The sequence below is a fragment of the Cinclus cinclus genome, chromosome 1 (genome assembly GCF_963662255.1).
Source record: "Cinclus cinclus chromosome 1, bCinCin1.1, whole genome shotgun sequence".
NCBI lineage: Eukaryota > Metazoa > Chordata > Aves > Passeriformes > Cinclidae > Cinclus > Cinclus cinclus.
This window is the reverse complement of record NC_085046.1, coordinates 37284238-37310198: the sequence shown is the minus strand read 5'-3', so window position 1 is coordinate 37310198 and position 25961 is coordinate 37284238. Positions and strand designations below refer to the sequence as shown.

The 25961-nt window shown below is 38.2% G+C and overlaps 1 protein-coding gene across 1 annotated transcript in view; it reads left to right on the top strand.

Annotated features, from left to right (window-relative positions):
• Window positions 1-15298: 15298 nt before the first annotated feature.
• The window catches only part of ZNF385D (zinc finger protein 385D), a 406850-nt gene continuing 396187 nt past the window's right edge, over window positions 15299-25961 (top strand). Inside the window, exon 1 of the mRNA XM_062508742.1 lies at window positions 15299-15401. Within this exon, the coding sequence (XP_062364726.1) occupies window positions 15299-15401 (103 nt within the window). The remainder of the gene's footprint in view (window positions 15402-25961) is intronic.

Genomic DNA, 25961 nt, shown 5'->3' with positions numbered 1-25961 from the left:
GGAAAAACCTACAGGTGAGCTGAAAAATATAAGTAGTACTTATAACAGTAGCTAATGACTACCTTCTAAACTAATCAAAAGCATTTTTAAAGTTTTGGACACTTAAAAATATTGTCCTAATATGATTTTGTCCTCTGAATAATGAAATACAGTTTTTCCCTATGTCTTTCAGTTTCTTAAATCCCCTGAACTATAAATATATCTGTGTTACCTGTGTGACTCCAAAATCACACTGGTTGGAGTAAGAGAGGTTGAGAAAAAAAGAAAAAAAGGGAAAAGTTACTTGTAACCCTTGCAGATAAAAAAATCTTTAAGAGTAAGAAAATCATTCTGTAAAATGTCACTAGCAGTCAGTGCCAGCAAAATCCATCCAGGAAGGAAGAGACAGTAACTATTTGGCTCTAGTTTTGCCAACGTAACAAATGCAGTCTTGGTCCTCCTCCTCCTTGGCAAATGGCAAAAATCCCATTGACAGTGATAGGGCCAATATTTCCCTCAATGTCCTGATGCAGGTTTGACACAATAACCAACAGCTTACATCACCCCCAGTAGAACTTTTGCCACTGACTTCACTGGCAGCAGTGCTGAACCTTTTGCCCTTGGGCCATGAGCCTGAAATCAATGAGATATTTGCTTTAAATTAGGTCATGTATTCCAGTGTTGTTTGGTTGTTTTTTTTTCCCTTATGACTGCGTCAGGGTCAGATCCATACTGTGGCACAGAAGTGGAACAATCAGCTTTCAGTGTACACATTAAGGTGTACATACACATAGATGTGATGTTGTGCTACAGACTCGATCAATCTGAGCTCATTTTGGCTGTGATGTAATTTCTATTGGTCTCAGTGAAAAAAAAAATAGAAACAAATCTGGTCTATTTTTTCTCTATCAGAGCAAATACAGGATTTTGTAACTGAAAAGAATTTAAAAAAGAACATTGGCTTGATGTTGCTTTTCAAATTTGCTTTGAAATAGTTCAGCTAACATAGATTAGTAATTTGTAGTCAAAATTGGTGTTAATGAAGCTGAAAACCTTGTTTGCTGTCTTAAATATTGAAATAAAAATTCTAGAATTTAAAAGCCATCTAGTAACAATATGTAATTTACATTGGTAAATTACCAATATTAGTTTGGTTTAGAAGTGAAAATTTCTATATAATTGAACCTCTCTTCAAAGAAAAATGTAGCCTAAAGGGTGTGGACCACACTTCATTTTAAAAGCCTAGGAGAATATCTCATTGAGATTCTTACAAATTACAGTTATTTTTTAGAATGCATCAATAGGAAAGTACAAAAATGTAAGAAAAATTCCAACATTTCTAACTGTTATTCATCTGTGTGTGTGTGTGTGAAAATACATACAGAATCTGTGACATCCAGTACAGAATTATCATTATTTTTGCATAATGATAATTGCATATTCATTTCTCTAGCTGTAAGTGGAGCATTTTTTTTAATAGAAATAAGTAGCATTTTAGTATTTCTGCTTTACTTTAAGGGCAATAATTGTCATTGCCACAGTTTTTGAAGATGCATAGCATACATTATCATTACATTAAGGGGTGTACTTTGACATTGTGTGTGAAGAGGAGAATATGTAGTCCAATATGATAATTATGAGGAAAAAAGCCAACCCAGCTAACAGTAAACATCTAATTTGCAAATGAAGACCCACTGGGAAAAGATAGACTAGCTTGTGTGATTGGATTTCCACAGAAAACTTTTTTTTTTTAAATTTGCTTTTTATATTTATTTAGTTTGATTAGTTTATTTATTTTGATTAAACAGTCAGTGCTTGCAGATTGTTCTCCATTAGCAAGTGTAATTTTAATTTTTTCCTCTCTACTGAGCCCATTTTTCTCTGGTCCTATGTTTTGTACTGCATTTGTATGACCTCTTTCACTTTTATTTTGCAAGCAGTGGGAGAACAGATGAAATTATCTCTGTTTTCCTTAAGGACACGTTAACCCTGAGCACTGGAGCCTGATGCCGATCTCCTTGAACCAAAGTAGGTTTGAATAGATAAAGATGTACAGTGCAGCATTTCACCAGCACGCTGGCACAAAAGCTGTTTGCACAGCACTGCCTCATAAGCTGCTAGGCTTGGTCTCAAATTCCTTATTGCTCCTGACTAGTGGATGTGACACCAGCTCAGGTCAGCTCTAGCTCATCTACCTGCTCCAAACCTACGTAAAAAGTAGGAACCTACCAAACCTATATAAAATCTTGTTTGCTGTTGAACAAAGCCATGTTCAATACGTGTCTTCCATATCCTACAGCAAAATTATCTTTGCAGAACACTTGTACTAACTTCACTGTGCAGTATAATTAAAAATACATACCGGTCATATAGGCCTCATGTCAACCTATAAACACTTTAAAACAGGGGGATTCCTCTAAATCTTGTCATAAAAAGATTCTCTCTCTGCCAGTGTATTCCAGAGGAGGTTTCTCTTTGCTGAAAAACATGCTTTGGCTTGAAGAAATTGGCAAAGACTGAAGTTGGGTGAGTTGAAGCTCATTGAAACATCCTTGCAAACTTGCAAGAGATTAATGTGTAGCCTTATTTAGGCCAAGGCTGGTTACCTGTTTTAGGAATATTCCAAAAGAGCTGAGAGTGTTGTTCAGATGGATGTGTCTGCACTTGCTGCTCACACATACAAATGTTTTAGACATGGTACCTACAGCAGATTTTGGATGGAAATATCACAGTTTGCAAGGGTGAGGGTTTCTTGGATGCCTGATAAGGAATATACATTCTCTGGAATCTTGGACTAAACATACTCCTTGATAATTCAGTATTAGACCTGGTATTTGTGAAGTCATGGAAGTGACACCTATGTTTAGACTGTGCAAAATAAAGAGTAATTTAATGTAAAAGGAATCCCCAGTTACTAGGCAGAAGGCAGACAGAGCTTCACAGTGAATCACAGAGCAGTGCATTAAACTGTACAAGGTAAGATGAAGGCTAGGATAAGGGAAAGGATAGAGGTATTGCAATGAATAGCATTGCTGTGCAGAAATTTTAAAGATTTGGTTAACACACATCATGAACCAAGAGAATAGCAAAATCCCTCTCTCTGGGCATCATACCTAGGAAAAGTGGCTAACATTGAAATGTATGTTTGGACTAACCACCTAAAGGCAAAAGGTGCCTTTTTGCAAAAGGTGAATTTTGCACAAAGGCCAAAGTCAAATTTGCAACCAAAGATTTATGTGAGAAGCACCATGTGACAGTAGCCTCAGTTCCCCTGTGCAGTGAATGTCTGAGTCTCAGAAGAATAAAAGGGTTTCTGAAAATGAGGGGAGTTTATAGACCACTAATTGTATCTATATTCTTTCACCATCTCTCCAAGGATACTACCAAATGAATCCCAAGTGACACAGCATGCAAGGTAGAGAAAGACTTTGGGAGCTGAAAGGCCTGGCAAAATCTGCAGTTGTGAAGTTCTGTGACAATGCAGAAAATGTGCACTTCTGGGTGCCTTTTGCACATTCCACATGAATATTGCAAGGACACCACTTTATGTGGGTTTTCATTGTTCACAAGAATGGCAGAATGCACAGACAGAGTGTATTTTCACCACACAATTGAAAAGATGAAGCACTTACTCATCCAAGAAAGGAATTTGTTTCTTCCATAGGGATATCCAAGGATAACCATATTTGTGACTGATGTTAGGGCATCCTGTCAACAGACATGAGAGGATAAGGAAATTTTTTTTCTTTTTGGCTGTAAGAAAATTTTCTTACAGCTTCTGTTTTAGGATTTCCTATTTCTACAGCTGGAGATTGTACTGTTACTGACAAGTTGGGTCTAAGAAAACAAGTGCACTAAAAAAAGCCTTATGTGCTTATGGGAAATTTATGGGGACACATGTAAATGTAGTAATGATATTAATCTGTAGCTGACATATCAAAGATAAATGTCAGCTTATCTATTTGTTAATGGATCTATTAAAAGCTGTGTTTATACTTTGTCTGTTTTTTTTTCTCTCAAGCACTTACACACAGATGGATTGTGCAAACAAATACTTCATTAATCGCAGGACTCAGAGCCAAGTGAACACGTTTGAGTCCAGAATCATGTCAATTAATCCAATTTAATTGCTTTCTTGATCCACCCCCACTTTTTAAACAGTTCATTTTAGGTTTCTGTACAAGACCAGAGGGATGCTGAGTAATCTTATATGATTGAAGGACCCTATACATCCCATTTTATTAAGAAAAATACAATTTGTGCTCTCAAAATAGCACAGCACCATGAAAAATAAAGAACGACACAAACAACAAATCCAAAAGCTTAATTAAAATGAGTCACTGAAGCAAAGTTGGCACAAACAGTCTAAGATTCCCAAGCTCAAGTGAGGTGATGAGGGGAAAAGAATCCTTTCTAAATATGATAACCATTTTGTTTAAAATAATTTCTAAGATACTTTTTTCCCCTACTATGAAACAGCTGCTTTGTAAGTATCAGCAGTTTAAAGAAATTTGTCTTTAAGTTGAAATAATGATTCATTATATGTGTAGCTGCAACATCTACCTGTAGGTTTGCTGCTAAGACACACAAAAAATTGTTTCACTTGGAGATCTTTCTGGAGTTATATAACACAAAACAGAGTTTTTTTCTATGCCTGGCTGTAGAACTTAGAAAGAAGTACTTAGAAGTTAATTATAATATGTTCAGTGCAAATTGATCAACCTGATTTTTTGAGGGGGGAAACAAAAATTGTCTTAAACCAGTACCTAAATGTGAAAACAGACAGCAACTGAATGTTTTGTTATTCTTAATGACTAATAATAAATATGCAAATTCTCAACTTGAATTTGTATGGTATTTTCTATAAGTGAAAAACCAAAGGGTTTAAAAAGATGCATTTCATCTTGTATTTTTGTAAGCTGTATTGCTACCATGTGGTCAGATGTTTGACTTCTGAATGAAATTCTGTGCAACAATTTCACAAGTTATAGACCAGTAAAATATTGCCCATCAAACCCCAAAACCATAATATTTTCTCTTTTATTATCTCATTGGTATACATTTAATTACCTTGGCAGGTATATATTATGTTTCCAGCTAATTAGATGAAGAAGTTTTGCTATACATGTGTTTCTGGCATGGTGTAAAGGGTTAATCATCTGATGCCACAGGACTTTGCAAGTGGATAACTGGTGTTTTTTCCCTAGATTGAAAAAATAAGGCAGACTTTAAATAACATTTCCTGGGTATCAGTTACTGAATCTATGGAAATGTTAAGACTACAAGCACTTTTATCCATGTTCTTCATTTTTCAAATGCTCCCAGATAAGAAAGAGAAATTTTAATAATAAAAACTTAAATGTGATATTGTTTATAGATCAACACATAAGGATTTTTTTTTTAAAGTTCAAGTTTCCAAGACCCTCAACAGCTTCCTATAAATCCATGTAATTTCAACAATTCCCATATCTGTGAAAACTCCCAATTTGCCATTAATCAGACAGAATTTACCTTTGCTGAAAAGAAACGTGATTGAGAACAATGTCTTCAGTATATCTCTCTGAAAAAACATTTAATAGTTCAGGCCTTCTGAACAATGTTAAAATAATAATTTAAGCCTAAACTCTCATTTGGTTTTCTCATTATGCTCACTGAAGCTAATGGGACTATATGCATGCTTAAGCATGTACTCCAGGGCTTTCCTTATAGGCTGTAGTTCAGAATGGCAAGGGGATAGTATTTAATCAAGGAAGCAAGTTTTAGCTCAAACTTCCACCATCACTGTTATGTCTAATAGTGAAGGAAATAATTTAAAAACTGCTGGCACTCCATTCTTATTCAGTATGATCTCAAAACCACAGAATGGTCTATTAATATTTTTGTGCTACTTGAAACTTGGAACATGAAAAGTTACAGGACTTTTCCCACAAATCCCTTGCTTGCAAGAACAAGCACTTACAGGATTGACCTGAAAATCCTGAAGTTCTTTCTGAGTTTTCTGGAAGCTGGGCAAAATCAGGGGTTTAGAGTGCAGGCACCCAACTTGGCACGTGATTTGTATTTGAGCTCAGCCAGAATCCAGACCCAGTTAGTATGCCTGTTTAAAAGAAACGATTTAGCAGGATCTCTTGGGAGCATGTCTAGAGAGTAATAAAGAGGTGTCTGCTTCACAAATGTAGCTTGGGCCACTATTTTAAATTTAATTTCAAATTTTATAAAAGGCTGAAGTAGGAAATTTCCCTTTTAGTCCATAGCTTTTCTATTGGATAAAATACTTAAGTAGAAAATGGCAAACTCTGGTTCAAAATCCTTTACTGCCATTTAAAAATTAAAACTACCTGCATTTTAGGAATGGATATTTCAGTTGATTATAGATAATAATTATTATAGGTATATAAATTCTTGCATGATAAATAATTGACATATTTGTGTTGTAGAAATAAAAATAGTCAGCACCACTTCATTAGGAAGACCTGTGACAATTTTTCCCTCTACTCCCCGCAGTATTCATCTACTTTATGTATAGGAGTCTTTAAATAGCTTTGTGAACTGTCAGTTCTAATTCTTCACAGAGTTCACTTTGACCCACCTCAAAGGTAGGTCTGCCCATAGACACATAGCATGGCATTACTCTTTTGGTTGGGAAACATTTATAATTTAGACATCATATTTGCTAATATTAGGTAATTGTGCTTTGTGTTTTATATGTCCAATGCATTAAGATTTTCTCCTTTGTCTTTACTGAGGCAGGTTTCCTGTTGACAGAGTCAGGAACAGAAATTAAATAAGGTGAGTTGAGCTTTGGTCAAAACTGAGTTTCTCTATATTTGATATTAGGATATAGAAGATATTAACCCAGTCCAGGGGATGGGAACATTAGCTAATATTTCATGTGCCTTGGGTTTACCATATTCTTACTAGGCCCTTTACATATATTCATCTAATGTTGAGTGAACCTCAGTATTATATTGTTCAAAATATTTTTTAAATATTCCCAAATCCTTTGAAGTCATTTGACTTTATCAGGTGCAATATTTCAAATAGCTTTTTTTTGTTTTACTCCGTTGCAAATTATGTAAATGTAGATCAAACTCTGATTTATGAAAATATATATTTTACATATCATATACATATAAATACAGAAAATATTTCCTTCCCTGTGGATGAGTACTTAATATTGCTTTTAAAGTATGAGTGAAAGAAATTATTGTAGTACAGGGTGCACCTAAGTCTAAGAGGAGGTTGCATTGTTGCATTGAACTGGTGCAGCTTTTAATATTCAGATTTTTATCTTAGGTCTCTAAGAACAGTGCTGTACAGAGTTATTCAATAGAGCAAGAGGGACTCTAGGTATGTAGATTTGAATTATCAATATTTATTTACTTTTGAGTGGGTGAGTGTGTGCTGAAATGTTTCTTGAGTTTTATTTCTGAAAAAAAAAGCATAGCCTCGTGTATATGTTTTATATAAATGGTTTTTGCAAAACTAGCTTATTATTCCTGTATTTTGAGGTCTGGGGCAACCTAGAATGATCTTTTCTGCCATTATACCTAACAAATACCAGAGGTATCCCATGGGATTAAAAAAAACTTAAGAACAACTGTTTTAACAAGTTTTAACTTCCTGATTACTAATAGGAATTGTTGCTTGGTTTATTAGCATAAACCAAGGAATAACTAAAGTGGAGACGAACTACCAACTATTTAAGAAACAAGTTACACATGACGAATATAACTCCGTATCTATATAGGGAATGCCTCTGAGAGATATAGGATTATGAAATCCTGAAAGATACAATGTATTCCTGTTGAAGATTATGTGATAAAAATAGCAGAGACAGATTTGAAACAGTTATGTGCATAGCCATTCCTAGTTTTACTAGGAAAGTTAAACAGAAAAAAATAGCAAGACACGAATCATTATTCCAACTCTAATTGTGGTTTTTTGGTTTCTAAAAGTCAAGTAGTTCCATGGTATGTATCCAACTGGTCATGTATTTCCATATCCCTCATTCCTGTGGCTATTAAAGCTGAACTTGAAAAAAATGTATTGGGAGCTCAGAAGGTGTCAAACATTAAATTGGTTTTTTATCTTTAGTCTGTAGGAAAGGCAGAGTCCGGTTGTGACAGCCTAAAGCAACCCTGGAGAGGAATGTTGCTTTCCTTTGGTCATGAACTGGGCACTGGCTCCTGGGAGCAGTGTGCTACACAGCTCGGCTTTGCACTGGGTAAATTAGAAACTGTTTCTTGTCTCCTGTCCCCATTTCCTGTTTTCCTTTTCTGTATTCATGCAGTACTGTGAAAATGTTGATTTTGACCAAGACTGAAAGATCAGATAGGTAAGGCCAAAATGCATCCATCAGAACTGTCCCTGGTGGAAAAGCCCCTGTTGCTGCAGAGGCAGCAGGGAAGGAGTGCTGACAACAGCCCTCATCTCACATTTCACACAGTTCTGGTCTCTGTCAGCTTTGAGATGTGCCAATCAACTAGACAGCACACGACCTGGCATGCATCATAATTGTGAACATTAGCTTCTGACTCCAAGATGAGATTGTTTTTCTGGTATGCATACGAAGACAAAGCTTTCACAGAGAAAGGGGAGCACATTGGTCAGTCTCCTGGGAGGCAGAACTCCTTCTTCCACCTCTGAACCTTTTCTTCTGCAGGCCAAAAGAGCAAAGTAGCAAAAACTCTATTATTCAGAGCAAATAGGTTTCAAGGAGGTTAAATATTGTATTGTGGCACGATAGTTCTTTCTACAGCCCATTAAAGAAGGAAGCAGTGAGACAGAGGTGTCATGAAGTAATGTTGCAATGACCCAGCATGCTCTGTTGGATGGTCAGACCATCAGTGACAATGTCCTGGAATCCTGCTACTGAATGTGACAGAGTTGTGCCCATCCCCTCAACTCTAAAAGATCCCTGGATACTGTTGGAGTCCAAAATGAAAAGGAATAGAGAAAAACTTCCGAACAGAAAAGGTTCCATTAGGGACTAATGAATCACCAAAGAAACTTGAAGAATGATGAAGGCAACTATAAACTTAAGAAGTTATTTGCTATCAGGAACCAACGAAAGGAAAAAGAACCAGTACTAATGATTGGGGATGTCCTGTACACCTAATTCCAAAGGAATTTCCTTATTTTCATTCCATATTTTTCTTTGATGTTACATAGAAGCAGTGCACAGAATGTTTTATTAAAGTAGATTTTAGATATCTATTTACAATTTAAATATTGATGTAGCAATTCTTTCAAGAATTAGGTGGTTATTGAAGTAGCGAGGGAAATTCAGGCCAAATTATATAATTCTGAGACACACCTTTAAGAGTTGGAAATCTGTCTTATTCTGTTCTCTTTATCCAAAGCAACACTTTTTTTGACTAAAAGCCAGGGGAAAGCCATATAATGCAGTTGTGGTGAATTTAATGGGTAATTAGAGCTACAATACTGCATGAGTTTGGTTACATTATCATGCTACTCAGTATGTAGCATAGGCTGTGTTTGATGCTCTTTTGGCTACTGCAGTTAGGCTCAAACCCAGACATCAAATTCGAGCATAATGCCCATGGAAGACAGAGTGAAACCCTGAATTATGGTCATAGAAACAAAGAACAAACAAATTATTCACAGCTTCTAGTACCATAAAACCTGGATGAGGTTTCCTGCAAGCTCCTGCAACCTGCCATATGCTGAAGGGATGCTACAGATATTGTGGCTGGTGGCAGGGAGATGCACAGCCAGGAGAGGTAATGCTTCATTCAGCATGTTCCTCTTGCAGCCCCTGGCAATAGGTTTTCTGCAGTTTCCTACAGAGCTGCAAATAGAAACTAAAGCTGTGTCTGACTCACTGAACCTTTAAGAAGGAGACAGGTGAAAAAGAGCTTGCCTATTCTTTTTTTCTTCTTTTTCTTCTCTTTAGGGTGAGTTCCCACTGCAGGACAAAGGTTTCATTCTAGTTAGGATAGGACATGTCCATTTCTGCTTACAACTGTAAGAACTAAATTCTTAGTTCAGATGATTCTATTGTGATATTCAGTGATATTAAACCGAATTTAGTTTAAGTTTGGAAAGAAGAAGAAAGGAAGAACTCTTTAAATTTTTTTAGCATACCTATTTCTTTCTTAAATTCTGTAGTAATTAAAAGCTGAATTTAGCCTTTTATGATTGACCTTCTAATTCTTCTCTCAAAGATCCCTGGGCATAACTTTGCTCTATATTTATTTAAAATCCTATTCCTCAGGGTATCCAGAGGAGAAGCCCAAATAAATACCTGAGAGCAGTGTGTGCTCTTGGGATCCTGACTCTTGTGCATCCTAAGTATCATTTGTCTTTTGCTCCAGCTCTTTAGTAGCCTTCCTGTTTCATTAGCTAACATGAGGGAACAAGAGGCAGCCCTGCAAGAATTCCATAGCTTTGAAAGCAGAAATTTCTTTTGCATAAGATTTATTTTTCAGTCACTGAAACATGGCTGACCTGAAAAAGCAGTAAAGACTCAGTTTTTCTTTATACTTCATACTTTTACAACTTTTATTTCATTCAGAAACCTCCCAGTTCATTTGTAAGCTACTAAGTTATGGTACATGGAAATACATACTTTTATCTCTAAATGTTTGCTCGTTGTATTAGTGATGTATTTGTACATGTAGTTTCACCAGCCTGCTCTAAGTTATGTAGTGAAGTATTGAAATATCTCATGCATCAATACTGAGATAAAGGAATTAGAGATTACAAATCTTGTAGTTTTTCTCCATATTGGATGGAAAGACAAAAGTCACACAGACAAATCTGTCCTGCAACAACAGAACTTTCAGAGACAGGGCTGCAATTCAAGGAAGTCCCTCTGGTCAGATATGTGTAGAAGTTTGGAAAAAATGGACTTTTGGCAGGACATTCAGTATGTACTAGGATCATTTTAAAATTTGTGCTTCTAGAATAGTAGTTTAAATGCCCTAAGGTCAAAGCTGTATCCTGTGGGCTTTCTAAATTTCCATATTTATCTGCCTGGTGCATCTATCCAACACCCCCAGATTCTTTGGGCAGATCCTTGATTGCTTTTTGCAGTCAACTGGATCAAAGTCTATGCAGCATGAAACGTGTAGGTGCAGTTTATGAATCGTATCTTCTGTATTGCCCATTGGTAATGTACCCCCTCACTTCCACTTGCTGGGAAACAACTTTTCTGGTGTTAGGAGTAATAGCTAAAGGAACAGAGATGCCTAAAATGAAGCACAGGCAAGGGCATAGGGAACAAAAATGTTGCTTTGCAGTATGACATTGTTTCAAAGTTACCTATTTTTTCTCTAGTTTCTAGGAGTAGGAGAAACAACATTACACTTAAAAGGAAGATTCTGGGACTTCAAGTGTGCTTTAATTTTTGAATATGTAACCTAAAATTTCTACTTTGTAGATATGAAGATAAATCACTATTTCTGCTTCATTAAGTGTGATTTTAGTGGCTGTCTTTTTTTTTTGGTCAGACTTCTGGTACTAAGATCTGTCATCATTGCATGTTCATTTTTATGATTCTAGCTAGCCCATTAAACCTACCCCCAGGTTTGTGAAATAATTCTGAGCACAAGAAGCCGAAAGTATGACTTACTTGGCAAGCATTGGCATTAAAGTCTGCCTCAAACAGCTCTGGCCAGCAGCAGTCTTATTATGATTTTGGGCTGGTGGGGATCCTTGCTGCCCTCTGTGCAGGCACAGTATCCTTGCTGTACTTGTGTGTGCAAAGCTGCCCCTGGCACGTGGAAGAAATAAGACTCAGATAGATTAGACAGAAGATTATAAATTTGTGGTAGGGGTGAACACTGCTATTGTCAAGGCCAGAGCCACCACAGCCTAACTCCCGCTCTGTGCCTCCTGTTGCAGGTACAACCAAAGACACCCTGCTGGTTTTCCAATTCCTTCAGGACAAGAGGAACCTACACTGGATGACACAAAACAATGCTTGAAAACAGCTGAGGTTGCTGTGAAAGAGCAACCTGAGGAATGAGTGCCAGCTCAGCTGCTTTGTTTCAGCTCTGCACCTGCACAGAGCGGAGTAGGGCAGCTGCAGACAGGTTAAGTTAGTGCAGTACAAAAAAAAAAAAATTAAAAAAGCATAAGATGTGCTGTTTGTTATTCAGCTTCTGTGTGCATTGTACAAAATCTCTTTTAGTGCTTCATAACCTCGAGGCATCTTCTGGAGGGGCACAGATTCCCATATGGAATATCAAGTGGTGGCCTGAAAAGAATCAGTGTAATTTTGTGAACTGCTTTTCTGTTCAATTAGCTTTTCTCTATTTGACCAGGTTAGGAGAAATAAGTGTCATCAGAACAAAAATAACACTAAGAGAAAATTCATGATAATGGTAAATTATGAGGATGTTGGCACCAAGTATTGGACTGGAAGGTGGGAAGGGACAGAATAGTCCAAGGCTTCTGGATTAGAGGTGAATTGGTATATTGGTATCCTGGTCTCAGCTGAAGCCTTCCCAATTTGAGGTCATATCCTCAGAGAGTCTGACAAGACAGCATGCACTGTATATTTCCTTCCCCAAAGGAAACAAGTACACTAATTTCAGCACTGAGAACTGGTATGACTGAAAATGGTTCCATAATGTTCTTAGGTAAAACAACAGATGCCTAAGCAAAAAAGCAAGTATGGCAGTGCTCCTGTTTGTGAAGGTCTGAATAAGTCTGCTCAGCAAAAGCAAAATTTAGAACACGTATTCAAACCACCAGTCTGTTTTGTGCTTAAGTGCAAAGAACATGCTAAACAGAGAGATATGACACCCAAATACTCATTTGCCAGTGGAAAAACAGCCCCAAGTTAATACATGAAAACAGTTGTACATCTCCAGTGCTAAATGAACAGGAAACATAAACAAGATTAAAGAAAAATTAGCTTGAAATCTATGACACCATGGCAAAGAAATGGCAGTATGAAACACAGAAGTAGCTCTTCAGTATTATCATTTTATTATATCTGCACCTTTTCTTTTCAACAGAGGCTTCTCATATTATCAATTCCACCTTTTGTTGGCAAATGATGAAGTGTGATGGCCTGTCAAATCACAGGTAGTATACTGAACAATAATATTTACAAAGAATCCTGTCTCTTTCCCTCTTTAAAAAAAAAAAAAAGAAATAATGTTGATAATAGAAAAAAAATCAATCTTTCAAGGAAGAGTAGAATATATATTTTTTCAGCTGTGGAAATTTCTGCAAAGTTACCTCTTTTCACAGTGACAAATTAAGTATGCAAAATTGCTACAAGTCTTATTTTTTTCTTTTTCTCTTTCCTTCTCCCCCGATTTATTAAAGCTGTTCTGGAATATTAAATCTGTATATGGCTACTGCAGATTATCTTCCTCACTGATACTTTGTTTTATATGGAATATATTTTTACATAATTTAAAAATATTGCTCTCTACAAAACACTTTTATACTCTATTTTTCATTTGCATCCCAAATAATTGCTGTAGGGTTTTCTTATTCTTGGCAAAAGGAGGAAGATCCCCAGATGTATTTTCTTTTGTTTCTCTTTCTTTCTTCCTTGTCCCCTGTGTAAATACTCTTATAAAAGTAGGTTTAACAAAAGACCATTTGCTATAAAAAACTTCCTGAGCAGTGACATGATACACCACACACCCACTTGTGTAGTCTTTATCAATAACAACAGAAACAGTGTCAAGTGATAAAAATATATGTGATTTAAATCAGCCGTTTTGGGAGTAAATTTATTCAAGACCCTTCAAGCGGAGATGAATAGCAGGTTTCTAAATGTGATGTTATGAGGGTAAGCAAATGAGTCATTATTTGTATTCTGGAGCAATAGAGCTGGGCAAGAACAACACTGCAAGAGGGAGTAAGCAGTTGTATCTAACTGTTTATTCTATTACATTCATCACCACAGGGCGTATCTGTGCATGTGAGGTCAAGGTCAGTGATCCTTGTTCACATGAATCATTCTCAGCGCTAATGGAAATCACCCCTGATGCAGCATGTTGGAACACCGACAGCTTCGGCGGACTTCTGCCACTCCTGACTCACTTCTGCGAGCCAGAATTCACAGGTGAGGCAGAACAGCTGTGGTGGGGGACATTCGAGGCTTGGGATGGATGAGACCTTAACGGGGGCTGTTGGTGGAGATTGGCATTGAAAAGAAGGATAATTTTTAACTGAAGGATAAAACAGTGCTGCTGTGGGCCGGCCATGGCTCCTTTACTCCTTGGCTGTTTGAGTTTCAAAGCTGAAGAGTCTTTCAAAATGAAATAGTAATTAAAAATCACAACCTGGATCTGAGTTAGTTTCCAAATAATTAGATTTTAAAGTTACAGTAACAGATCCTAATTATTTTTCTCCACAAGTTTCTTGAAGTCAAGGAAACAGAGATGGAATATAACGGCACATGAAGAAGGGTTTATTCTTCTTCTCTCCCCCACCTCACCTCCTCTTTCAATCAGTGCAAATTCTGCATGCATTTTCTCAGTGTTTCAGTGTCCATATAGAAAGGATACATTTTGTGGAAGTGCTGATCACACACACATATATGTGTGTGTGTGTGTATGAAAAATTGAAAATCAGCCATGGAATAACTTTGCAGTGTTGCTGCAGTGACTACTATAATTTGATATGCACGTGGATCTTTTACTAAGATTGCAAACAAAAGTTATATGCGTTACGTTTCTTGCACTGCAATAATCCTTCTTCAGAAATTTTGGCGGCCCCTCGCCAAAGCCAGGGGAGGAACTCGATGGGCGGAGGAGTCCCCGGGACCCTAGCGAGGAAGAAGAGGGTGCTCCAGGGAGGTGAGGGAGGGAGGGAGGCTGTTGCCTCAGCACACATGGTCTTGTGGGAAGTGGGAATCTCAGGTTGAGTTACTCATCGGTACGGAGTCAGGAGTGCGCACAACCAATGATTTTGATGGCAGGAGGTAACGTACACATGTTTTTCAGGGAAGGTGCTGTAGGAGGACTTGCCGGCGGGCAGGAGGAGGTTCGTGCCGAGGGCTGTCATTTCCCTAGCCCCGAATTCTTCTGATCCCGGGAGCCCATCGCCGCCGCCGATGCTCTCCCTCCTTACGGTACGAACGGACCCGGCACGGGGCGGGCGCCGTCCCCAGGGCTGCTCCCAGCGGGGCGGGGGGCGCGGGGCGGCGCTGCCCGGGCTGGGCGCTGCCCGCCCGCTCTGATTGACACCGGCCCGGGCGGAGGCGGGTCCGCGGGGACCGCGCTGCTCCCGCCCGCCGCCGCCGCCGCCGGGCAGCGCGTCCCGCGCTCCGCCGCCGCCCCCGCGCTCTCCCGGCGGGATCGCGGTGCCTGCCGCCCCCGGCATGGCCGGCGCGCTGGGCAGGGGGGCGGCGTGCTGGCGGATGCGGAGCGCGGCGGGCGGCAGGAAGGAGAAGGCGCCGGGCGCCAAGCCCCAGCCCCGGCACGGTAAGGGGGCGGCCGCGGCGGGGCTCGGCGGGGAGCCCACCGAGCTGGGACGGGAGCCCCGAGGTCCGCGCGGGGCAGCCTGGAGGACAACTTGCCTGTGACTTGTTTTAGCCGCTCGGCTCCTCTGGGGCAGGGGGAGCCTTCTCTCCTTTCCCCTCCAGCGGGTGCGGAGGGAGAGGAGCTCCCTGCTCCCAAATTCCGCCGAGCTGCGCCTCATGTCTTTTATTTGCCGAGGCGAAACAGTGTTCGCGCGCGTTTTGGCATCTTGCTTTGATAGCGGCTTCTTTGATTGTTTTTGCAGAGAGCAGTCTGCAAATGCCAGTGAACCTGAGAAGAGTCTCCGAAATCTCTTTTGGCTTTCACGATCTTAATGCCCGGAAAGCACTGTTAAAAATGTTGCCCTGTGTGCTGTTGTCTCCTCCTCCCTTACTTGTTCGGGGAAGCAAGACTTGTTCTTGCTCCCTTTGAAGGCTAAACAGCACACAGACGGTTCTCCCAAGATCAGATCCTGACTTTGAAGACATGGAACGGAGTGGTGTTCCACGAACCATTGAAAACAAGTGTTGAGGTTCATGAGCCTTGTGTGCTAAACATTGAATGCAGTTTACCCAGAGCCAAGTCTGTCATGTGCGGTTTCCTTACTGTACTGCTTGGCCGTCACCGTTCTCTGCTTTGAGGAACAAACCCAACTGTTTGTGGATCTGGTTGCAATGTCTGGAAATCTCACTAGAATTTGTTTTAGCTGTGTGATCCCCTTTGGGTTTTAAAGCCACTGTTCGGGTAAGTGGGTTTGCAGAAGTCTCTGACCTAATCCTTCAAGGGTAAAAGCTTAAGTTGTGCTTGAGTTCTGCATCGATTTGTGTTTGTTGTTGTTTTGTTAGTCCCCAAAGTAATTTAGTGTCTTTTCCTGAGAAACTAATTTGATTGAAGGTGTAATTTGTAGTCTTTACAAGTCCAGAGGTTGCTGTACCTCATTCAGTAATCTTGATGACAAAGATGTTGAGATGATGAGGAGCCTGGCACTTCAGGTGATGGCATTTTGAGAAAATGCTTGCTAAGAAAGTAATAGACTCAAACACAGGTCTGAAATGAAAGAAAACTCAGTGTTTCTACCACTGACTGTCTGTCACCTGGATATTTCTGAGCTGGAGTGCTTTGCAGCAACATCTCCTTTTCTATTGTGCTTCTTTGTGCCCCTTTCACAAGCCAAAAGAGGAGGCAGACTAAAAGTCGGAGCAAAGATTTTGTCTGTGGATGTCAAAAACCCTCTAAAATAAATTCCGGGGGGGGGGGGGGGGGGGGGGGGAGTGTTATCAATTTAGAGAAGAAAAGTGGTTGTTTTAAAGTAACTGCAAATATTTATCCTATTAATTCTGAGTGTAATGCTGGTAGTAGGGACTCACATGTTCATGGGATTCCTTTCAGTTGTTATTTGTGGGTATTACACAGTAGCTAGGCACATGGACCAAAATTCTGGATGCTGTGAATTCAGTGGGAATTTTGCCACTGACCTAAGAAGAGCCAGAATTGAATCCACAGACTGTGTAGTGTGAGGTGCCAGGCCAAACTGAAAACATTTGGCTGATTCAGCTGTGCAACTGTGGCAAAGTTTATAATCCTGAATATGCTGCTGTGATTAATATATCATCATAAAAAATCTACCCTCAATTAGTTAAATTATGGAGTTATTAAATAACTTGGTTGTAATTTACCTTAAGAAAAAAGGTGTGGTATGCTTCAGTCTATCAAGATTGCTTCTTATATATGTTTCCTAAAGTATCATATGACACTGAATTCACATTTAAGTTGTTGCTGCAACAACACAGAACACTGAATTACACTGAAGTTCATACACTTTGCATCCCAATTACATTTCAACTATAATTTAAAAATAAATACTCTCTTATATTAACTTTGCAAAGTGAACTAGACTTAGTTACCAGATCATTTACTAATTTTTGACAGCTTCAAATGTAAGGTAAAAATGAAATTAGAGTCATTTGCATGTCCCTAATACTGATTGTGTGTTATAGGAAAATATTCAGGGCAAAAATCAGAGGCGTGATTTTACTTTAGTATGTTTACAAAATTTTCAAGGTTATGGAAACACTCTCTTTTTCAAGAACGGACTTTTAAGTAAATTTCAGCTTTTGTGACCAGTATTGATCAATTCATCATGCAGGAACAAATAATTTACTTAAAAATCTTCAAGCTAAAGCATTAGAGGATTTATAAGTAAGGTATACCAAAAAGTAAAACTGTAGTATGTGAACTGCCAACAATTTTTAACTAGCAAATAGTCTGACAGGTCTGGCTCGTTTATACCTTATATGCATTCGGTTATCAAAGTGAGGTGAGAACTGCTCACAAGAGAGCTGTATGAAATACTTTCAAATTTGGGAAGAAATATTTCTTCCTAATCTCTGTTTTTACTACAAACCTATTTCAATGGGCCACTGTCCTGCCTTGGTGAAAAGTGTCATAGCTCTATGGATCTCAACAGCACTGTTATGATTGACACCATCTGAAGACCATGCACAATATTTCTGTGTTTGTTTGGATTAAGATATGTTTATTTGGGCATCACTTAAGGGTCTAAATTGGCAGGGTGCATATTGAATTGCAGCTGAGCAAACCTGCCATTTAACTGAGTCAAGTTACAAATATTTTCCAACTTTGACATTCTTCTTACCTTTTACATGAGGAATTAGGGAGACTTTTTTATACTTTTCTAATATTTAAAAATACAAACATGAAAATTTCCCTGTGGCCTTACATGTAAAAGTTCTTGTCTTACAGGTTTTGTGTTTTTATACTATGTAAAGCAATATAAATCAGAACTAGCATTTCTACCCACTATGGTCTATACAGTAAATGAAGTCTTGTCAAGATTCCAGCAAAAAGTTCAAGATCCTGTTGAAATAATGAATGTTAACAGTCTTGTAAAAAGTCTCTTTTATAAATGATTTAATGTTGGGTTATCATTGGCAACTTACATATAAAATCTCCAAAAATCTTGAAAACTGACAACTACAGCCAGAATTCTATTACAGATTCTCTTTAGGCAGAAGATGTTAAGAAGTAACATAATGAAAAATATATAAATAAAGTAATATTTTAGTGTATTGCTTAAGAAAACTTCAACATATTTGTATAAGAAAGCCTCCTGCCTTGAGGAGTAGATATGGAAAGATTGTAACTAAAAGCTATGAAACAGAAATAAGTTTTAAATTACTTAGTACCACTAGAAATAACTTCTGGAGAGAAAGAAATGTTTTATACCCCTTTTAAAGCTATGTGAAAGTTAGTATAAAAACACCAGGGAAAAACAGCACAAGTAAATAGTGCTGGATGTATGTATAGGAGCGTATATGTCCACAGGGGTGAAGTTTTAGACAGAAAACAATTACTTTCAATTGATTTGATTTTTTTTTTTTTTTTTAAGAACTCAGAGAATGTTCCATATTTAGACTGGGAAGTGCAAGTCCTCTGTGCTTCAGCCAGCACAATGAAATCAGATATTTTTTTGACAGTATGTTGAATTTTACCCAGGTAGGCTGGATAAATGAATATGAGCTCTAACAACACAGACAGCTTTTTCACCTGGATCTGCTGACTAATTTTAGTCTTCACCTGACCAGAGATGCACAGAATAAGACAAAAACTGTTGTTGCCATGTCTGTTTGCTGTAATACAAAGGTTGTAGTGTGGGAAGGGTAGAAGTCAACATATTATTGCTGCAGAGATGTGGTCTCTTCGAACTGCTGGGAGAATAGAGAGAGAGGGATAAAAAACCCTGCAAACCTGTTCATTGTTCTCCTCTTGAATAAGCTTAGTTGTATGCACATGTGCAAACATCCAGGTTGCTCCTGGACTGGACCAATTCCACAGTTAGCAGTAAGGAAATTAAATTGTGCTTGAGCTTTCCACTTTCAATGTTCTTATCTTTGTACATTTCTTCTTGAAATATTCAAAAATGTGCTTCAGTATTTTCTGTTGGCTTTTCCTTTTCTTCCTTCTCTGTCTCCTGGGAAATAACGTTGTTGGTCGCATTGAGGCAGTCATAACCAGATCTTCTGTTTTGCTTGGGGTGTGCTTCTCTCACCTCACTTTCTATATGTGCCTTATTGTTGCATCTGTGCAAGTAAATGTCTGAAATTAATGTATTTGTATACATATATACCTATGTGTGTGTGTATTCTTGAAGCAAGTAAACACCTTTTCTGTGATCAGTTAGAATAATCTGCGGGTAGATTTTAAACATTGCAACATTTTCCTAGCTTATATGTTCAGAATGTGTGAACATTGATGTTATTTCCATCTACTGACACTTTGATGCCTCAGCCACTTTTGGGGTCTCATTAGTAAGGGAGTTTATTTACTGTGTAATGCAGACCTTGCTCTGCAGGCATGTCTTTCCAAACAAATGGATGGGTAAGGGTTTTGGCCTGAAGAACCAGAGAGGTTGGTTTGCCAAACATATTTTAACTTGATTAGCCATTCCCTTTTTCCTTTGATGTAAGTGCTAGCTAGCTGTTACCTCTTTCTGCGGTTGTTTCTGGCTTTTTGTTTGTGAGAAATTATTGGTTTGTTTCTTTTGTTTTGTTTTTCAAATTAATTCACTGTAAAAAAGGTAATACCCTGGTGGATGCCTAGTTCACAGAAGAGGATATTTATGATACTGATAAAATCTAGCGTTATAACATCCTCAATTAGAGATAAGTAATCTGAGCTAAAAATCCACAGATTATTCTAAATTTTAATTTATGATAGTATGAAAAACCCACCCTCTAGATCTTAGAAGCAGGCTCCAAATACACTTCTATGATATTTATTTAAATCTAATTTTCCCACAGAAATGCAGTTAAAAAAACAAAGACTTCCTTTCCATTTCATAACCAGATGTACTTTTCCTGCCATTTTTTATGGACTATGTGGGTAGTTTTTGTCAAACAGAGTCTCAAGTCACCTTCCTGGGAAGTACAAGGTGTGATCTGAAAGGAAAAAAGAAATAATCGCTTTCTTGATCATTTGGCTTTTGCTCTTGAGGATTCTGAAGCTAGGTGAAATGATTACTCTGACAGAACTATAGAAACTGTCCAATTTCATTACATTCTAAAATATTTCATATTTTGAGTAACCCTGGCTCTGGGGCATTTTATACTTGCTTCTGGAAGTTTCCAGTTCTAGTGTTCAGTTTAACATCACTGCCTTTGTCTTTCCATTTTGCCTTGCCATGTTAAAACAATGAATCATCTTATCCATTAACTACAGTTGGAATGTCTGTTTATGCGCTGAATTTGTTTTGTCATGTTGCCTTAATAATTGATTGGAACTGTGGCAACTCCTGACTGCTTTCCCATATGGATTTGGGCTATTCCCAGTGCTGTTCTGAGCAGTAGAAGCAAAAGCCATCCCCAGACTTGGAATGTCTTTACCCTCTAAGGATTTAACTTGTCATTCTCATTAAACTGTAAGGCAGCATTTTCATTTTCTGTCTTTATAACATTGTGTAGAAAATGTAATATTTCCTGTAACAGTTGAGCAAGGAATATTGTTATTGTAGCTTCACTTTGATACATTGTTTTGTTGATGGATTTTAAATTGGTGCTGATTAAAATATTGAAGCATTAAATAGCAAGTAAAACAAAACTATACTGGTATTCTTTGAATAATTTAGAGAAGTGACGAATGAAGAATGAAGAATTTAGTGAAGAATGGTATAAAGGAAGGGCCTACAGGGCAGAGAGGTTGTGCCAGCAAAAGCAAATTTGTACCTCTTGCCTTGTGAGTGGGCTTGAAGATAGCACTCTTGTTGCTATTTAGGCAGCATTTCGAAAATAAGTGCCCTTTTATTAAAAAGGCATTACACTGGCAGTTTCTTGACTCATTAAATAGCATTTGCTTTAACGATGTAGTAGTACCATTATTTTCTGTATTTCCATTTTAAAAAAATCTTTATTGTGTTTGGAAGGTAAATGCTGAAGGATCTACTTAATAAATAAGCCCAAAATAATGTGTAAAATATGTTCTTTTCAAGATGGCTTTGTGGTCTTGTCTTGTGCACTGTGATAGATAAGAATATCTTTTGTGTGCTCTCTATGACCAATTTTCATTGAGCTGTTGATGACACATTCCTGTGGAAAGCATCAAAAAGTAGAAATGAGGAGTAAGAATTAGTGGGTAGAACCTTCTCCTGCAGGTAAATCAAAGCAGAACTGAATAGTTAGTGATAATGAACCCAAGAGCCTGTGGAAAAAGGCAAGAAAAAAGGAGTTGTTATTGTCAATGTCTGCATTGCGCTTTGCTGTACAAACCATTCCAGTATTTGGTTCAATACTTATCTCTCTGAAGCTCTGAAACTACAGAGCTGTCTAAACTGCTGGCATTTGTAGTGAGGGGGAGGAATGGGAGGTTGAGAAGAGATACTCCTTCTCCAGAAGTTGGATTGAGTAAATTCATGTAGTGTAACCAGATGTCCTCATCAGTTTCATCTCTTTGGCTGATAGTCACTGTGGTTTCATGTGGGAGGTCATGGTTGCTGCTAGACAAGAAGTGGGTGTGAGTAAAATTTTTTAGGAGGTAAGAGAGAGGAGGTTCTGTAATGAGAAGCTGTACGCAGAGAGATCAAGGGACCCCCGTGTTATGTTCATATCAGCAGGACTGCAAAAGAGACTAAACGAGGCGTTCTGGAATGGGCAGAATGTTTCAAGACTTCTGCATGGTTTATAAATATAAGACATCTTCATAATCAAGTCCTGACATCATTAAGGTATTCTTTACAATGTTCAAACCTGAACTAGAGGTAATGGGAACACAATGTTCAATTTTTATTTAACTTAGAGGTGTGAATTTTTTGCTTTCTAGCTACTTGGAATTCCAAGGTATATTCCAGCCTGTAAATCCATTTAAAAACTGAAAGAAAGTGGTTTTTTAATATCACAATTTATGTTTTAGGGGAACACAATCTTTTGCAGTCCTGATGACGTTGGACATCTGTACATTCTCTATGGCAGGACTGCTCCCAGTCCAGGTATTGATTTCAGTTAACACTGAAGCTGCCTGAGGGGTGGTCAGTTGTTTGTGTTAATGGTTCTGCTGGGTGCAGCCTAAATTGCTTCGAGCACTTGGCCTACAAAGGCAAGTTCTAATGAAGAGAAAAAGATTTTACCACTGTTTTTATTCATTGTGGACGTTTTGTGGAGGATTTATTGTTATTTTTTCACTGAGAAGTGCTAATAATCTGGTTAGAACAGAAGCAAATAGTGTTGGGGTTTTTGTTTGCTGGGTAGTCTTTGTTTTCTTAATGACCAGGCTCGAAAGCTAGTCCCAGCTCTATTACTTTAATTTTTGGGAGAGGACTATATTGCAAGTGTAAAAGTGGGAAAAGGATCAACTTACAGAAACTGCAGTGACTGCAGTGAAATTCTGATCTTGGAAAGGTTTGATCCTGTGGGCTGTAGCTGCTTGCTGTATGCACCACATCAGGGAGCTGATTTTTCAGGCTTTCTGAATTCTTCTGTTTTGGCACTTGTTCCAGGGAGTGAGCACACAAATGATCTCACAGAAGAGATGATTAAGTGACACCTGAGAGTTTTTCAGAGTTCTTAGCATTGAGCAGTTGTTCTGTTGCAGGGAGGGTTAAGCTGGAGCTACATCCTTGACTAGCTTATTTTCTGTCTTGGTTCTGCACCAACATGATGCCAGTTTGATGGCAGATGGACATTTTTAGCCCAAGACTTCTGTATTCTTCGGACTCAAACTCTGTTTTATGATTTTTCTTAGCTTAAAAAGAGGAAAGTGACAAAATTAATTATTGATGTATTTTGACTGTATATGACTGCTTAGTGGTGATGGGGGTTTGTTTATTTGTTTGGTTTTTTTAGATCTAAAATATTTAGATCAAATAAGTTCTGATTTTATTCAGCATATCTAGTGGAAACCTGTTGAATACACAGAATTATTCAGGTGGGAAGGATCCTAAGGAACATCTCTAGTCCAGTTTCCTGCTCTGTGTCACCTGTGAGAGCAGATCAGGTTGTTCAGGGCTTTCTTCAATCCTTGAAAACATCCAAGGAAGGAGTGCACAAAGTCTGGCAATGGGTTACTTTTTCACATCAAAAAGCCAAAGAGGGTCTGATAATTTTGGAAAAGTGGGAGTTCTAGATAATGGGCATCTTCCTAGAAATAATTCTGAGAGTAAGTGGTACTAAAATGATGCTGAAGTGATTCCACTGATGATCTGAAGTACCACTTGCAAAATGTAATGAAAGCTGCCTTATTTTAGGATATTCCAGAAAAGATACTATGGAAAGCTAATGATGTGCTAAGTCCATAGTGTTCTGAATAAAAATAGTTCTAGTTATAGCTAGGCTTGCAACCCCTTATCTGAGTTCACCTAGAAACTTAGTTAACTTTTTGAGAAATACAGAGGAGTACAGCAGCTGTCTGGCCCTTCAACTACATGCATAAATGACAAGTGAAGGTAAGAGTTTGTGACGAGAAGGGTCTTGGCAACCTGAGTAACTGAAATATTCCAGTGTCATTATGGAAAGAGTCTGAAAGAAAATGCTTTGCTGTTTTTATTTATTTTCTTCTTCTTTTTTTTTTTTTTGATGGGGAAAGAGAGGTTGTGTGGGGTGTGTGCTCTTTTGTGTTTTGTTCTGTTTGGGTTTGTTCTGTTTTTTTTTTTTTTTTAATCCCCCACAAGGTCCCAGCTTTGGGACAGTAATGAGGCTGCTTGTTCTGATGTTCCACTTGACACCCTGTCCACAGGGTGGGTGGATTTCTCTGGATGTCCTCTTTGTCTTGCTTAAGGATTTTGACAAAGGACCAGCAGCTCCACTGCATCTTTATATCCTGGTATCTTCTTATGTACAAGTATACGTGTAAATTTTTGCAATTTTCCATCAGTAGTCCTGTGAAAGAAATCTCCATACAACATAGCTTGCATGCAGTAGTACAACCTGCTGGTGGTATATTTTCCTGATAAAAAACAGTACTGTTTTTCTTTACAAAGCACACTGTAACTTTTGGTATTAGCTGCCATTGTCCCACATATCCTAATTAATTCAGCTATTTGGTATAATTAATTTGTTAATGCTTCTGCAGTCATGTAATAAGATACTTTGGTCCACCAGCAGTCTCAAGGCACTCATGTTAAAAGATTGTTTAGAGACTCACTTCTTTGCTTAATAATATTTTAATAAGGCCTTTCATTGAGCTCTGTGGCCATTAAAGTCTTATTTTTGAAACATTTCTCTTCTTTGTCTTGTCCTCAAGTGTTTGTTTTTTGTTTTCTTTAAATCTGACATCTCATTTTATCTTTGTTCCACTTCTCTTCACAGGTTTTGTTTTTAACAAGTAGATGGGTAAAAACTTCTGTCAGTACAGATATGATTCAGAAATCTTTGATCAATGGTTTTCCTTGAAGCCTACACTCCTGGTAATACTTCAGGTGTCAAAGCTAGGGGCAAAAATGATCGAGAAACTAGTTTGGTAAATAGAAGTATTTTATGATTTTCCTAAGGTAGGGGAAAAATAAGGACTCTATCTGCTACCAATGTTGTGAAAATTTGGCAGTGGTGGACTTCATGATGCAAATCCCGAGATGGATTTCTCCTGTTTCTAATATTTTACGTGTTTCGTGAGAACTAGCATTTGTTCTTCAACAGTTGTTTTTTAAAATGTCTCTATGTTCGAGAGAGACTGTGTGAATGCAATCCATGCAGTACAAGGAATAGCAATGAACGAATGGCTTTTTCAGGGATGTGTGTTCTCTGGCCATAACTTATGGAGCCTTGAATCTGGCTCAGAGGGACGGGCAGAGTGAAGGGTGCCACGAAGAGCTCTCATTGTCAGAGCAGCACTGCACAGTGCATGCCTGTGTTTACCACACTAGGTTGTTCTTATGTTTTTGCTGCAGAAGACGACAGCAATCGCAGCAGGCACCACTGAGCAGCGTGGCTGGGAACTCTGCTGCCATCTGTGTTAGCGCTGCCTGTTCCTGTTGTGTGCTTGCTTCCATATGTATAGTTTAGCACTTAGTCTCTACAACCATTGGAGTAATATATCTGGAAACAGTTGTGATAATTAAAGTTGATAGCAAACAGTCATTGATGAAGTTAATTAATGTGTTCTCAATATATGTTTTCTATTTATTATTTTTTTTGTTTTGTTTTGTTTTACTTTAATATCTCCTGCTCCTTCAGAAACATTTCATGAGATACTACTGCTCATTCCACACTTGAATTCATCACTTTTGGCTTTGTACATTGTAATAGCCTCCACAGCAACCACTGTGATGCTATAAACAGAGGGTTTGACTTCAGGTGAAGAATGTAGGCAGTAAAAGCTGAATAACCCATAAAGGAAAATGTGGGAGGATAGGGAAGACAGGGAAAGTGATTATTTTGGCTTTCCGTGTAGCGATACACCACCCACCCCCCCCCACCACCCCCCCCCGAACTTTTTTTTTTAAATCTTTACTGATAGCTGAAAGAAAATAAGTTCTTTTAAGATGTCGCAGTAGAACTTCCATTTTAGACAGTATAATTGAAA